We start from the raw sequence: 14,784 nt of genomic DNA, 5'->3' as shown, positions 1-14,784 counted from the left end.
AAAAAAAAAAGTGGTTGACCCCGACGTGATTTGAACACGCAACCTTCTGATCTGGAGTCAGACGCGCTACCGTTGCGCCACGGAGTCGTATAATGTTCTCTGCTTTTAGTGCAGTGATAGGTCTAGCCGTACACTTAAAATGGAGACGTAACACAACATTAAGTAATAATTATAGTAAAATAATATATGAATTTATACTTAAAATCTATCACATACCTCATTTGTGAGTAAAACACAGGCTAACACACCCAGAGACCACCAATCGACCTCCTGCCCATAATATTCCTTTTTCAGGATTTCAGGTGCTGAAAAAATGATGTGAGATTTGCATAAGTGTGACGAAACGTTACAGAAGTGTATTTTATATTGTATAATTAACCAATAATCTCAGCAAATTACTTTCAGCAAATTGGATGTATAAGGTGTATATGTGCTATTATGAATGTACATTTATATAATTATCTTACCCATATATTGGGGCGTTCCACAGAATGTGTTTGTTCGTTCTGTGCGATGCAACCATTTGGCCAAACCAAAGTCGATAATTACAGCATGGCCGTATTCATCGAGTAGAATATTGGTTGTTTTCAGATCTCTATGTACTACACCAGCATTATGTAGAAAATCTGTAACACGCGTTTTTGTATATAGATATCGAATTTTATACACGCTACTAATACAGAGTTATTGAAATTATTCTTATTCTTACCTATAGCTAAGGCAATTTCTGCCACATATATCCTAACTACTTTCTCAGGCAAACAGCCGTACTCGTTGACTAGTGAAAATAATTCTCCCCCAGAGATATAATTCATCACTGTAATATTAATTACATATTAGTGTCAGTTTGCTTAGAAAATTACATTAAAGGTTAAACGCTGTAATGATAGAAACATACGTATATACAATGTCTTCCTGCCTTGCCATCTGTGGACAGAATTTACTATGAAAGGATGATGTCCAACCATTCTCAGTATAGCTGCCTGTGAAAGTATGAAATGTCAAATCTCTCATTATCTCAAATCAATACATTTGTCAAAGCAGTATTGTCTCAGATGTGCACCCACCTCCTGCTTAGCTTGTCTGACACAATTTTCTGCCACGATCATGGCCTTACTGATCACCTTCAGTGCAAAAACCTGACCAGTTTCTTGTTTTTGCACTTTATATACTTGTCCATAAGCACCCTTAGCTATTATATCTAAGAAGGCATATCCCGTTTTTAAAGATAATTCTTTAACTGGGAATTCTGGCAGAAATATCGACTGGGAACGTGAAACTGGCCATACTGTCTTGGAAGATCCATGAATATCCTGCGCAGCGCTTCTGGTCCAACTAAAATAAATGAGTATAAATTCAGTTCTTCCACTCACAATATTTAAAATGTACGGAAATCTGTTATCAAAGACCAAGTACGACATAAATTATTGCTAAATTGCGTTACCTTCTGTAAGAAGCACGGGACCATGATCTCCCCTCCTCGTTGGAAGCCTGTGCTATTACATTGTTGACGCAGCTTCCACCGAGCAAATCACTGAGGCTGTACTGTAAATTAATAACATTATATTTTTAATGGGAAATACATATATTTTATTATAACGCGATACACAAACGCGACACTTTTAACAGAACACAATAAACATTTTGTTATAGGTTATAGGTTAGGATATGGATCTAAACTGTTTAAAACAATACCCACCTGACTATCATACTTCTGTTGATTATGATTGCTCTTCTTGGCGTTAGAGTTGCCCATCCAAGTGACAGTGTCTCGATCGATCGTCGATCTTCTCAAACGACGGACAAGCGACGATTCAAATGCGGCGCTTCTCGATACGTCATTCTGCTGTCAAATTATCTGAAATTAATTAAACACCGCCATATTCATTCGCGCGTATATCGTACTGTCATCAAGCATATGTAAATACGCACGGCGTGGCGCTTATCGACATTATCGTTATCCCACACGCCAGTCCGGCTCGATTACGAATAAAATTATTAATCAGCGTAAGAAATTAAGATACAGTGTCCAGAATTATCGAACACACGGCGTACCGCCCAGCGCAAATTATGTAATAGCAAACCAACAAACTTACTACGCAATGCAAATCGTTGAAAATTATGCAAGATTTTATTTACAGTGTCACGATCATGCGACGATCATGCGCGGTACTCAAGTGACGCCCAAAGTCGGCGAATCACGTGTGAAAACGGAGTCGCGATTGTCGCGTAGCGCTTTCAAATATCTTACGCATACAATCTCGTTAGGACGTTTTATATAATAACGTGTATTCAACCGAGTACATACGCAGGTGTTAAAATTTAAATGTACTCCTCCGCGAACGGCGACGTCGCGATGATGAATCTCGGAGCACGGATTCGCATATATTAGGCTTGTTCGCGTTGCTTGAAATCCCCAAACATTTTTGCACTTGAAATGAGATAAATATATATTCGGCCGTTGGAGAGAGAGAAAGCGAAGATGCTGAGTGCAAAAAGTGCAAGCAACGCGAACAGACCCATTGTAAAAGCGCGAAACGCGTCCGCGGACTTGCGCGGTAAGCGCGGTTGGACGGTAGTAATTACATGCGCAAAATATTTGTCGAAGATCTTCCGGATCTCCTTCGCACGCGAGATAATCATAAGCAGAAACCGCGCAACGTCATGTCGCAAATGATGCTCCACCCCTTTTGCAATCTTTACATAATTATCGCGAAACTTACCGGAGGAAAGAAGTCGCCGCAATCGTTCCTCTCGCAAGCGCACGGACGCCCGTCTGAAACGGTATCGGTGGCGGCACCTCTCGGCGGAGGCGCGAACTCTTTAATTGCCCGGGACGGTTTGTCGGTAAAAGGATATCGACGCGCGAAAACGCCGTGACATCAGCGCGCTCATTACCGTCCGTCCACGTGACGCTAGCCGCTGGCTGCGCCGCCTGTGCATGTTGCGTGCGACTTTTGCGGGACCAACCGTGTGTGCGCGATTGATCCCGTGGTGTCAAAAAATCGTGCGGGTTTTCGGGGGCGATTTTTTTTTGTGCGTATGCCGTCCGCAGCCGCGGCCCGAGCCCGAGATACTTGTATGTCAGACCCGCGTCGGCGTTGAGCGCGCGATCTAATTATGATCAAATTATTCTCGTTGAAACAAGCGAAAAAAGATGGCGAGTCACCCAAGGCTGGCACCCAGAAGAAGGCGTCCGCGGCACAGCTGAGGATCACAAAAGGTTCGGAGCGCCCCGTCCGGAGCGCGTCGTCCCACCTCCGCCCCCCGTTTGCTTCCTCTCACCTGGCGTTTACCCTTTTTGCTTCCAGACATAAACGAGCTCAATCTCCCGAAAACGTGCGGCACCGAATTCCCGGATCCCGACGATTTGCTAAGCTTTAAATTAATTATCTGTCCAGATGAAGTGAGTAAATACACGTCTGAAGCCCCTTACGGCTATTACGGTTGATCGGGTCACTGTCACTTTTGTTGTCTTGTCGGAAATCTGGAGCGTTTTCAGCGTCGACAGTCGACAAACAGCTCCTATCAACATTGACAGTGGTTTTCGTGGTGCTTCAAAGATTTGACGGTTTATTAATTGTTTCAGGGATTTTATAAAGGTGGTAGGTTCGTATTTAGTTTCAAAGTCGGGCCCAATTACCCGCATGAGCCACCTAAGGTGAAGTGCGAGACTCAGGTTTATCATCCTAATATCGATTTGGATGGCAATGTGTGCCTCAATATTTTGAGAGAAGACTGGAAGCCTGTACTCACGATCAATTCCATCGTCTACGGCCTCCAGTATCTCTTTCTGGTAGGTTTAATTCTGTCATTTCTGATACTCTTTTCTAATTTGTGATGTTTTTCGCATGAAAACTATATTGCTACAATTTATATCGTATGAGAGAAATTCTAAAATTTATAAATACGCATATATGTGTGTGTATGTACCTAACGTTGTATGAGATTCTTATTAATAGCAAAATTCATACATAGAACTTGCATTTTCAATGTAATAATATTTCTAATATCTATAAGTATGATCCAATTCTTTTATTGGAGTTGAGAGGAATAAATGTTTTGACAGGAACCAAATCCTGAGGACCCGTTAAATAAGGACGCGGCTGAAGTTCTACAAAACAACAGAAGGGCTTTCGAACAAAATGTAGCGAAAGCGATGCGGGGTGGTTACGTAGGATCCTATTATTTTGAACGGTGTCTCAAGTGATACAGTGCCTCGCCGTCAATACTGTACACGCTTCTCCAAGGACTCACTGTAGGTGAAGAGATCCTAAACTATGGAATGAACGTAGGACCGCACGGTGTCCTCGTTATCACTTGCGTGATAACATTAACATATTTACTTTCTTTATGTCTTGCCAGGCCTATATACATTTAATTGAAAAAATATTTTTTTCTTTTGTTAGTCGATCCAGGGTGAATTGAATTCATCGTTCACTGTTTTCGATGATTACCAAAAATGTTTATTGGCCGTGGCATTATTTTAGTGAATTTGAAGTGCAGTGTTGAAGGGATCGTAGAATTATAGTTTGACATTTGGCAGATAATAGATGTTACGATGTGATATATTTGATTGTGTTACACGTAACGATTCTGGACCCGAAATTGGGTTGTTTCTGGATCCTGAATTTTTAAACCTGTTTTGTGTTTTTATAGATACCTTAATTTATGAAATATTTATTTTCTAGGAGGCATAACCCATTTTCGTATTAATTTTTCACCGTAGCATCTATCAAAATCTGCTTCTCTCATTTAAATGTATGTACAAGTAACTTATGTATTGACTGAGAATGGAATATAAGGCTGTTACAAAACTGCAAAATGTTTCGTTTGGATTTTCGCAGACAGCATATTTTTACACCCGACAGAACAGGTCTCTTTCTAGAATGCGTAAAAATAACTATGGATGTCTTTTTATGAAACAAGTTCGAATTTATTTCACACTAAGCGAGGAAATCGGCTTGCTTTATGTACAAGTACAAGTACCTTATAGCAGTCGCTAACAATTATGAGATTACAATACAATCGTGAGATTTGTTATGCTACAAAATTTAATTTATTATACTCCATAATTACTAGAAATGTTGGAAAGTGTATTTTGAACGTCACGCTTGTACAGAGTCTATATAAAATAATTGAGCATATCTCAATGTAGTTTAGAAAAATTGATACATGCAAGAATCACAGAAATACTTATATAACAAAGTGTGTTGAAATGTGCCACCGATACTTCTTTCTGCTATTTGCTCTTGTATTGATGTATAAATCGGAATATTTAGGTAACATCGTATATATATCTCTCCAATCTGTATGCATTTTGGAATTCATAATAGTAAAATGTGTACAAGCGTTGGTGAAAGTAAGAAAAAATAATCATGAGATCAATTATATCTATAAAACTATTTACGAAAAGATAATTTTTTATTTATCTTAATTACAAATCATGTAACAAAATTTAACTTTACTATCCTTTCTAAACTTTAATTTATTTTTAAAATAATGTACGATTGTGAATTCCAAATTACTGTACGATTGCGTATAATTTTGTTGTTTACTAAATATATTTAGACAGATGTAAGAGAGAGCTAAATGCTAATTCACAAAACATATTGTAAACTCCAGAAATAAAGGTCTTGGATAAATAAATAAATGACAGATACAATAGAAACTACATTTTCAGTTTAATAATGAAGTTTCTATAAACTTCATCCATATATTAAAGCACCAGTATAGTTATCTTACCTCTTATCAGTTTATACAATATCAAGACTTATGCGTATATGTGAATTTATTATAAGATTCGTCGCCGCTACGATTATTTATAATTTATTTTTATTCATTATATAAAAACTACGGAGAGAATATGTGTGTGGTAAATATTCATTACAAAGAAGTTACGGCTCGTATCCTAAAGAGCAAAGGAACAGCTTTTTCGTCTCTTCTCTCTATCAATTAATTTATTATTCTTTAGTACAGTACTTATAGAACTTATAAACTAGAGAAGTGTCCTGGCCTCACTCCGACCTACAGCTTATTCTGCTGTATTCTTTAATTTAGGTCCCATCTGCGCGTCAACGTCTCAAGGCACTTTTTTTTTAAATATTTTTGTTTGAAAACTGACGCAATCAATAAACTTTTCCTCGTTTCATGCAAAGATTTTTTAACCGTACCAAATGATGGGTCGCGAGTTCGGATCACAGCGCGAAGAGCGATGGTATCTTTTATTTGATTGCGTCGTATTGTTTATGAAATAGATACGATACTAAAAATCGTTTTTATTCTATACATATATATCTGATAAACACTGCAAGAAATTAATAATTATAATTTTAAGCGAGCCAATCTAAAAGCAGGGCACTGCAAGAGAAAATTATAAGAAATGTGCAATTTATTCAAGTATGACTAATAACGTTGGAAAAATGATCGCTTAACATCACATATACATACCAAAAATCTTTCTTCTATTATTTATATACCATTTTATCAATTAGAAGTATTGTGTAACATATTGATCATAACTATGTAATTTTTCCTAATATTTGAAACAATTTGAATTATTCTGTTACATGCAAAGTATCCCTGGCTTTCTGAAACTCGAAAGAGACGTGCGCATTATATATAACAGATATTTTAAAAGTATTGAGCAATAATACACATACATTTATATATATCCTTGACTTATATTATTGATATAGTTTTATATCGTTAGACTTTAATTAACTTTAAACGAAGTTAATTTATCTTATATCATTTCTCTTCTATGCTATCCGCTGTATTTTTGCATGCACCCTGTACACAGAACTTTTAATAGGAAAACTGAATTTGGATTAAAATTATTACACAGCAATTTCTTGCAGCTTTATATGAAAAACAGATAAGCCTTGCATTCGATAAACATAATAAAAGTTTGGTCGAGTATATATCATAAAAAAGCATATATCCTTATCAACAAAATGCTGATAATCTAGTTTCACTACCAAATAACACTTTTAGTACAAACTGTTGAACTTAAATACAAGATCACAATTTATATTCTGAAGCAACCACGTAATTGACAAATGTCCTTTTGCATTCTGATATAAAAAGCACTCTCTTGTGCAGTAATCATTTCACTAACCACAGCACAGAACACCTCTTCTTTGTACGCCTTTATCATTTTGGGCTCTGATATTTATAGTTAATTTCTGCTCCGAGTTCGTTCTACGTAATTACAATACCTCGTGAAAGAAAGAGCTCTTCTTAGATTTGTCGTGTTTTTGTTAATATCTTTTATAATACAATATGGATATTAGTTTACAAGACCTAAGATGGTAAACACTTTGTTACACTTACAGAAACTATTCAAAGTGCTTTGTTAAACCATTGGATGCGGCTCCATCTTTCAGGGTACAGTTTGGACAGCGTAAAACATGGCAGAACTTATCTTTTTCAAAATAAAGCTGTGCTGGGATTTATGTAAAGTGATCGGTAACTGCAGAAAGAAATGTTTGACCATATATAATACAATATACATTTAAACAAAGACTTGAAAAAAGAAAACAGTGTTTATTTAAAAATCTAAATTACTCTTATCTAAATATTTTCTACTAGGTAAACACAGTTTTGCAAATTACGCCTAGTAGCCTTGACAAGTTACATTTTTCTTTTTTCAGCAAGATAGCAATTCGCAAATAGATCTGGAGAGCGTGATGTTTTATCGAACTAATTGTTAATAACATCAAATAATATAGTTTATACACACACTCGAAAGTTTTCTTTTGATATATTTATACCAACAATTTAACATAATTTTTGTAACATATATTTATAGACTAAGCGATTTCCTTTTTGCTAAAACAGGTTGAGCCAATTAACTGCCAAATAACTAAATCTACATTTTATGAGAATATATATATATATATATCTAGCAAGCTATGCTAGAATTTTCTTAACCAAAGATATTCTGAAAGTAAAATTTTTCAATAGTCAAAATAAATTTCAAATTGTCAAGAAAACTTGTTATAGCTTGCTAGACACGGATTATGTCACTTGAATCAAAAATTCAATTGTTATACATAATAAATGTGTAGAAAGAAATATACATTTTCACATGATTAAGAAGTAAATTTGCTGTCTCAAAACAGTAGTAAAATAAAACCGAACAAGACTAATTTTATAAAGATAAAATTTTAATGTTATCATATTAAAGCAAGACTGTTGAATTGCCTTAGTAATGTACAATTAGTTTACAGAAAAATAGTAAATAGGAAATGCGTCACATTTTCAAAATGGTCATATAGTGATGATCACGTGCTACAAATGTCTGATCCAGATTCTGTATAATTTGTTTACTTACTTAATCTAAAATTGAAATGATTACAAGTCTTTATCGACTTAAAGGTGTTCCACCGAAGTTAAACGAAGTGGGCACAGTCTGTGAGTGAAAGACATATCCTAGAAAATTTAGAAGGATTATAGATTCACATAGATAAAATAATGAAATTAAAATTAAAAAAATATATAGATTAACTCATATATCAATCGAGAAGTTCTCGTTAAAAGCAGTATGAATTTACCTCCGCTCTGCTCGATCCTTTTACTTTCTAAAGCTGCTTTACGCTGATCTGCCAAAAGAATAATTTCTTGCAGAGCTTTTTCTTGCTCAGGGCTTAGAAGACTTGTTAAGGCCCTGTACCAAGTCACGTCGGTTCTTTCAATATCTAGTTGAAGATAAGAAATACATGAATTGTAGATTTTAATGTGTATCTTGAAATTTATCTCGTAGATATTTACTTTGTATGACTTCCTTGAAGACAACATATTCATCTTGATTGGAATCATCTGAATCCAAGGGTGTGGTATAGCTTTCGAGAGCAGTCTCTTCGTTACCGTCGTATTCTGAATCGTCATCATCGTCATCTGATCTATGATCACCGTGACCATCTTGAATATTTGCATTAACGTTAAAGCCATGTTGAGCGGACGTTCGAGTTATCTTATCTTGTAATTTCTCAAGATATTCTTGATTGGCATCGTCAATATCGTCCTCGTCAGATGATAAAACCTCTGAAAATCATCATATTTAATTAGCTCATCATATTATCATTTATATACGAAGCACTCACCTTCGTCAATATCACTTTCCTCGTCATCGTTCTCGTCATCGTCTCCGTCCGTGACTTTAGCAGCATACGCTCTCTTCAAACCTTCGAATAGCAAGATTAAGGATGGAATAATCTGCGTTGCGCATTCATTAACGGCAGGTGGTCTTGCAGGACCCATACTGATTAATGTACACAGTCCAAGAACACACAATTTACGATCGTGCAAGCTGTGGAGAGAAATCACGCAATTCGTTGTTACAAATACAAAAATTAATATTCTAAACTTTTGTATTTTATATTAATAATTTCGCACTAGAATGTTTTATATGATAAAAATACATACCCCAAAAAGCAATCAGTATCATTGATCCATTGTTTGATAAAACGAGAAGCGAGTGGCTCTGTCGACTGATCGAAGTTTCCTTGCAAACTGTCCATTGTTTGAAGGCAAAGGGCAGGATTATAATATAAAGCGGCAATGACCACTTGAAGACACATCGTTCGCAACTCTGAAGTTTTAACTTCGCGCATTAGGCGCTCGAGGACTAATTGCACAAGTGATGGTATACACTGAAATTGAATCGTTTTTCATTCGTATTACGTCGTACTATTTCATAGATCATAATTAGATTCATTTGCATGTGCAATTGTATTTTCTACGGATATTACGTAACATTACCTGATCTATATGTCCTTTACATTGCAAAATTATGACTTCTAGTAACTTGGCAGCATGACACTCTGGATCTTCACCACCCTCGCCAGTTAAGACCTATAACATAAAAAATAGTAGCTTGTTTAGAAAATAATAATACTGGGGATTGTATAGACAGAATCTTCCCTTAAAATACTTACAGCTTTACACATATTGAACATCGCAACAATGTAATTTTCATTCGATAAAAACGCCTGAGTATCGACGGTGATATAATTATGTAATGCGGGCATCATGTCAGTGAAATAGTCAAAGCCGTCTTTTTGGAAGAGTTGATACATGAGTTCCAGGACTTTCCACATGTCTTCAGATATGCCTTTACCCGTTAAGTCGTAAACTAGCGATAACGCTTCTTCATAAAATTCTGATTAAGAAAAAAAATTCCATTTTTCTTAGTATGCTCTTAATATAATAATAAATATATTAGAGAAGTGTATACCATGTATTACAAAAAAAAATATTATATAAGTGATAAGTAAATGTTATTAATATATATAAAATCCAAGATTACTTGGTGTAAATTCATAATTGAAAGTTAAATACACAAAAAAATAGAACAGTATTCTTTTTACATTCAAAATAGAAATTTGAACGTTAAAGAACATACCCATTACGCTGTGTCCAAAGATGTGAGCTACTACTTGGAGGACAATCGGTTCAAGTTGCAGCATAATTTGTGGCTGTGCTTCCATTACTGTTAACAATGTTTCTATTGTGTTCAAGAGGCCCATCGCTGTTATTGCCTTCTCGTCGCTACCTTCATCTGTTTCAAGCACTTGGCTAAATGTAGCAGCCTGGATAAAGAATACATAACATATGTTATCATACAGCACAATAACATTCTACTTTATTCACATAATTCTTCTCGAAATATTACATGCAAATGTCTTACCAAATGCTGACAAACTTCTACAGCGATTGGAATTAGTTGCTCAGTGTATGTACAGACGATCTTCTGCATAACACTTGTCAGATCATCGTTTTCAGTTTGCCTTATAATATTCAGCAATTCTAGTGTTATCTGTTTAATTAACGGTTCGATGTACTTCTGAGCCTTCGGTTGTGCCGAAAGCACCATCTGCAGCGCTATGGCAGCTTCGACTTTAACAGGCAAATCTTGATCCGTCAGAAGAGCATTTGTAATTAACCTGACGGCGTCAACTAAAATTTGTTCCGATTTAAATTTAATTTCCGAAAAGTAATGCATCACCCAGCAAGCCTGAAAGCATAGTCATTGTTACAGCATGAAAAATTGATAAATATTTTATCATTATCATATTATTATGTAATGTATTACATAATAATGATAATTCTAGTAATAATTTTATTTACTCTCGCTCGCATATGTCCATGGGGACTACTGAATTCCGGAAATACGTATTGCAGTAACATTTTATCCATTTGTTCCTTGTAAATCTTCTTCTTCAACAAAACATCGGCCAAACTTCCAATCTAAATAAAATATAATTTTATGTATTACATTAACGATAAATAAAACACATGTGCAAAAATAATAAAAAATTATTAAAGTAGCCACATAAAAAAATTCAGGTAGCAAACACGTTTTTTATTCATAAACGCACCATATGTAATGCACCATCTTTTTGTCTTGGATCTGCATCTCGACTAGTTAAAACCTCCAGGCAAAATTGCATCGTTTTTTGTAGCATATCTTTTCGTTTTCTACACGCCGAGTGCAACAAAGTTTGTGCTGCCGTTACCGGCGATACAAAGTCTTCGAAAATATCTGAAAACACATTGGTAAGTAAAGTTCTCCACATTTAGGCCAATGCGCTTCAATATCAACTTGAATTTACCAAATTTCACTCTGATGTATTCGTATGGGTCAGTGTTCCACAGTTCCTCATCAGCGGCGGAATACGAGAGAATGGGGAATAAAACATCGCGTATAATTTCAAACATATGAGGCTTCAAAAATTTCCAAGAGTACGCATGGCTCACACTAGAATTTCAAAAAAATTGTCACGTTTATTAAACCTTGTGGAACCTGATGAAACTTGGATTTATTAACATATAGATAGATCTTTACCCCTGATTGATGTAATTGATTGATTGCTGTATCACTCTAGGAGAGATATAAATTTTTCTACGATATTGATCCAAGATCCTTAGAAGCACTTCGAGAATACCGGCACTGAAGGTTTGCAAGTACCATTCAGCGAATTCTTTATACTCTTTGGTCACATTTCCCGGACTACCATATCTGTAATTAACAATGCCAAATCAGAATGTAAATATCTCTACACTTTCGTTAATTTTCACCGTCAGTTTCGACCGTCACTAATGACTTTAATTACCTCTCAAACATTCTGTGCAAAATATGCAACGCCCATTTTTTACATTTCCACCAAGGCAGTTCCGCGCGTTCGTCATCATCAAGATCTGGATTATTAGTCTCTGGCGGTACCGGTCTATCGGCTATTTGTCTTACCACGTCCATCCATTGTGAAAATACATTTTGCGAAATAAGATCAAGGGGAAGTGTGTACTGTAAGGATAATCATAAAGTTTCAAGATATTTTCCGACTGATATATTATTTTTGCTTCCTCATAGAGGAAGCTTTGTGTTTTATCTATAATTCTTGTATACCTGTGTAAGTGCAAAAAAAATTTTCAATATCTGTTTCTGAAGTAGAACAGATTGCTCAGATGAATCTGGCAATAACCGTACTATCAATGAATAGATCATAGGGAATAACAAGTTCATTGCTTCATTTAATGGTCCCCTCTCTTCTGCTTTCTTGTACCTAGTCATCAGAACAAAGGCGTCGAAGCATTATAAAATCATTTCCTACATAACAGACCACCAAAGGTATACTAATGAACAAACATACTCGAAATTTTTAACAAGCTGATGCAGCGCGAGGAGAACGCCAGGCCAACACGAAGCATCTGAATTTTGAAGGTATATCGTAATTTTGTCCACTATTTGTGTCCACCGTCCAGGAAAGTCGTATTTAACTATGTTACTGATGCATACCGCTAGTTGTATTCTAAACATATAATACAGATACGCTATGGTAATTTTAATATATACATTTTATATTAATATATCTATTTTTATAATATATATATCTATATTTTTTATTGACAATATGAGTGGGATTGCAACTTGCCTAATTAAGTCTGGGGCATGTACCACGGCATCTACTATGGCATCGCGTATCATTGCACGATCTTGCTCATGAATACTAAATTCTATGGGTCCAGTGTCAGTGTCCTTATCGGCCCAATTTGAAGTCTTCCAATTTTATAGATAAATTACACCTACAAAAACAAGGAAATAAATCGTGCCTCCTGATTTCCTTTGTCTTCGGTGCTGTTACACAACAAATAAATATTTACCGGCTTGTCTGACGGGCATATCGACTTCGTTTGACATTACTACCTGCAGGAGAGTTGGTGCAAAACCAATAATTTTGTGAATCTGAAAAATTTAAGTACACATCGTATTGCCTTACTGCTTATGATAATTATTGTTGCATTATCATTATTGCTCCGATATTACCGCAATAACTTTTATTCTGAGCTCAAGATAAACTTACGGAAAATATAGAGAATGAATAGATAGCGTATGTTATACATATATATATCAAAAATATATATGTAAAAGTAATATGATAGCGATATGTAAATGACAAAATTACAGGCCATGTTGGAACAATTTCGCTGGATGGTACGACGTGTTGGCACGCAACGTATAAAAATATACGAAACGATCTTGAGAACCATGTTCCAAACGTGATCGGGGGGTCAAAGGCGCGCCACGAGAGTAAATCTCTCGCGCCTCGCGAGGAGAGGTTAGCGAGTGCGAGCTGCGCGAGAAGCGGGGTCCGCGTGTCGCACGACCGGAGCGAGCGGGCGCACGTCCGAGAGTCGGACAAAGGGTTCCCGTTCCCCCTCGCGGGCCTTCCTCGTCGGGGCCGAGATCGTCGCGCGCGGGCCGCTTCACGCATAGACGAGAATCGGCGTCCGCGAGAAGAGGAGAGCCCCCCCTCCTCCCTGCGGCGGCGGGAACGGTGGTAAGCACGCCGGCATTATCCTCGGCAAGGACGCGTCCCGCGATTTCGCGCACATGGGCGAAGGGCGGGAGGGCCCCGTGCGCGAGGGTACGGGGCCCACGGGACGGGTCACGGGGCCCCACATGTTTTCCGAGATGCTCTCGGAAGGTCGTTCTGTTGCCCCCTGCCCCCTCCCACCCTCTCGCCGGGCGAAATCGCGCCGAGCACGTTTTTCCCTCGATCCGACTCCGCGAATCCCTCGAGTCCGTCGCGCGCCTACCTGGGTGAGCTGCCCCTCCGCCTCCTTCTGCTGCGCGGGGTCGATCGTCGCCCGCAGCAGCTCCGTGAGCTTACGCGCGTCCATCGCTCCGGGGGCTGCCTCAGCTCGCCTCGTATTAATTAGACGCCTGAATTTTTGCGATCGACTCTCCCAGCACCGGACTTGACCCGGCGCATTCACCTCACACTGCTCTGCTCCTTGCCTCACTCGCCTGCCTCCTGCCTGCCTGCCCCGTGCGGTCACGTGACACAACAACATGGCGGCGTGGATTGGCTTTTGAATCGTCGCATCCGGTCGCGGGGCATGCGGCTCGCGTGAGATGCGATCCCGCGACGGCGCGAGCGCGCCGTCACGCGATGGATATCGCCCTAAGCATGAAGAATTGGTGGCCAATGGCCGCGTTCAGCAGATACAACTGTTGAGTTCGTCTTATCAACACTATGCGTTGATTGGTTGGTTCTAAAAGTAAGAGCCAATCACGTTCGACTGCTACTCAGCGGCTTGGTCTGCTGAACGCGACCAATCACAGTTCATTATTGGCCGCGTTCAGCAGACACAACTGTTGAGTTCGTCTTATCAACACTCTGCGTTGATTCGTTGGTTCTAAAAGTAAGAGCCAATCACGTTCGACTGCTACTGAGCGGCTTGGTCTGCTGAACGCGGCCATTCTTCGACCGCAAG

General features: G+C 37.8%; 3 protein-coding genes and 1 non-coding gene across 9 annotated transcripts in view; 1 reads left to right on the top strand and 3 right to left on the bottom strand.

Annotated features, from left to right (window-relative positions):
* Positions 1–2,769, bottom strand: part of LOC112459080 (serine/threonine-protein kinase S6KL) — a 96,630-nt gene extending 93,861 nt beyond the window's left edge. For 2 of the 6 annotated variants that reach the window (XM_025022999.1, XM_025022993.1), the window contains exons 1-8: positions 1,933–2,090; positions 1,700–1,858; positions 1,445–1,545; positions 1,068–1,335; positions 899–983; positions 710–817; positions 468–626; positions 217–305 (exon numbers count right to left, since the gene is read on the bottom strand). In XM_025022999.1, the coding sequence (XP_024878767.1) occupies positions 217–305; positions 468–626; positions 710–817; positions 899–983; positions 1,068–1,335; positions 1,445–1,545; positions 1,700–1,756 (867 nt within the window). In that variant the 5' untranslated portion in view covers positions 1,757–1,858; positions 1,933–2,090. The other 4 variants (XM_025022995.1, XM_025022996.1, XM_025022994.1 and 1 more) reach the window with 4 other exon arrangements.
* On the bottom strand, positions 16–87 carry Trnaw-cca. The gene has a single exon. It is a non-coding gene; the product is annotated as a tRNA-Trp (tRNA).
* A 169-nt stretch (positions 2,770–2,938) lies between the features above and the next one.
* Positions 2,939–5,438, top strand: LOC112459082 (NEDD8-conjugating enzyme Ubc12). Its single transcript, XM_025023000.1, has 4 exons — positions 2,939–3,223; positions 3,312–3,406; positions 3,590–3,796; positions 4,070–5,438. Exons 1-4 carry the CDS (start codon positions 3,121–3,123, stop codon positions 4,208–4,210), a joined length of 546 nt encoding a protein of 181 aa, XP_024878768.1. The 5' UTR covers positions 2,939–3,120; the 3' UTR covers positions 4,211–5,438.
* A 2,930-nt stretch (positions 5,439–8,368) lies between these two features.
* Positions 8,369–14,341, bottom strand: LOC112459077 (importin-7). The gene is made up of 19 exons (XM_025022976.1): positions 14,104–14,341; positions 13,168–13,249; positions 12,939–13,089; positions 12,657–12,815; positions 12,413–12,569; positions 12,120–12,310; positions 11,852–12,025; positions 11,619–11,764; positions 11,385–11,548; positions 11,134–11,253; positions 10,694–11,020; positions 10,409–10,595; positions 9,942–10,165; positions 9,766–9,858; positions 9,430–9,656; positions 9,108–9,313; positions 8,776–9,048; positions 8,559–8,702; positions 8,369–8,436 (listed from the first exon to the last, which is right to left on the bottom strand). The coding sequence occupies exons 3-19, from the start codon at positions 12,989–12,991 to the stop codon at positions 8,369–8,371; spliced, it is 2,913 nt and encodes a 970-aa protein (XP_024878744.1). The 5' UTR covers positions 12,992–13,089; positions 13,168–13,249; positions 14,104–14,341.
* Between the last annotated feature and the right edge of the window lie 443 nt (positions 14,342–14,784).

The sequence above is a fragment of the Temnothorax curvispinosus genome, unplaced genomic scaffold (assembly GCF_003070985.1).
Source record: "Temnothorax curvispinosus isolate PA1 unplaced genomic scaffold, ASM307098v1 QBEX01009517.1, whole genome shotgun sequence".
NCBI lineage: Eukaryota > Metazoa > Arthropoda > Insecta > Hymenoptera > Formicidae > Temnothorax > Temnothorax curvispinosus.
Note: the sequence above shows the minus strand (reverse complement) of the source record. Positions and strands in the feature narration are given on the sequence as shown.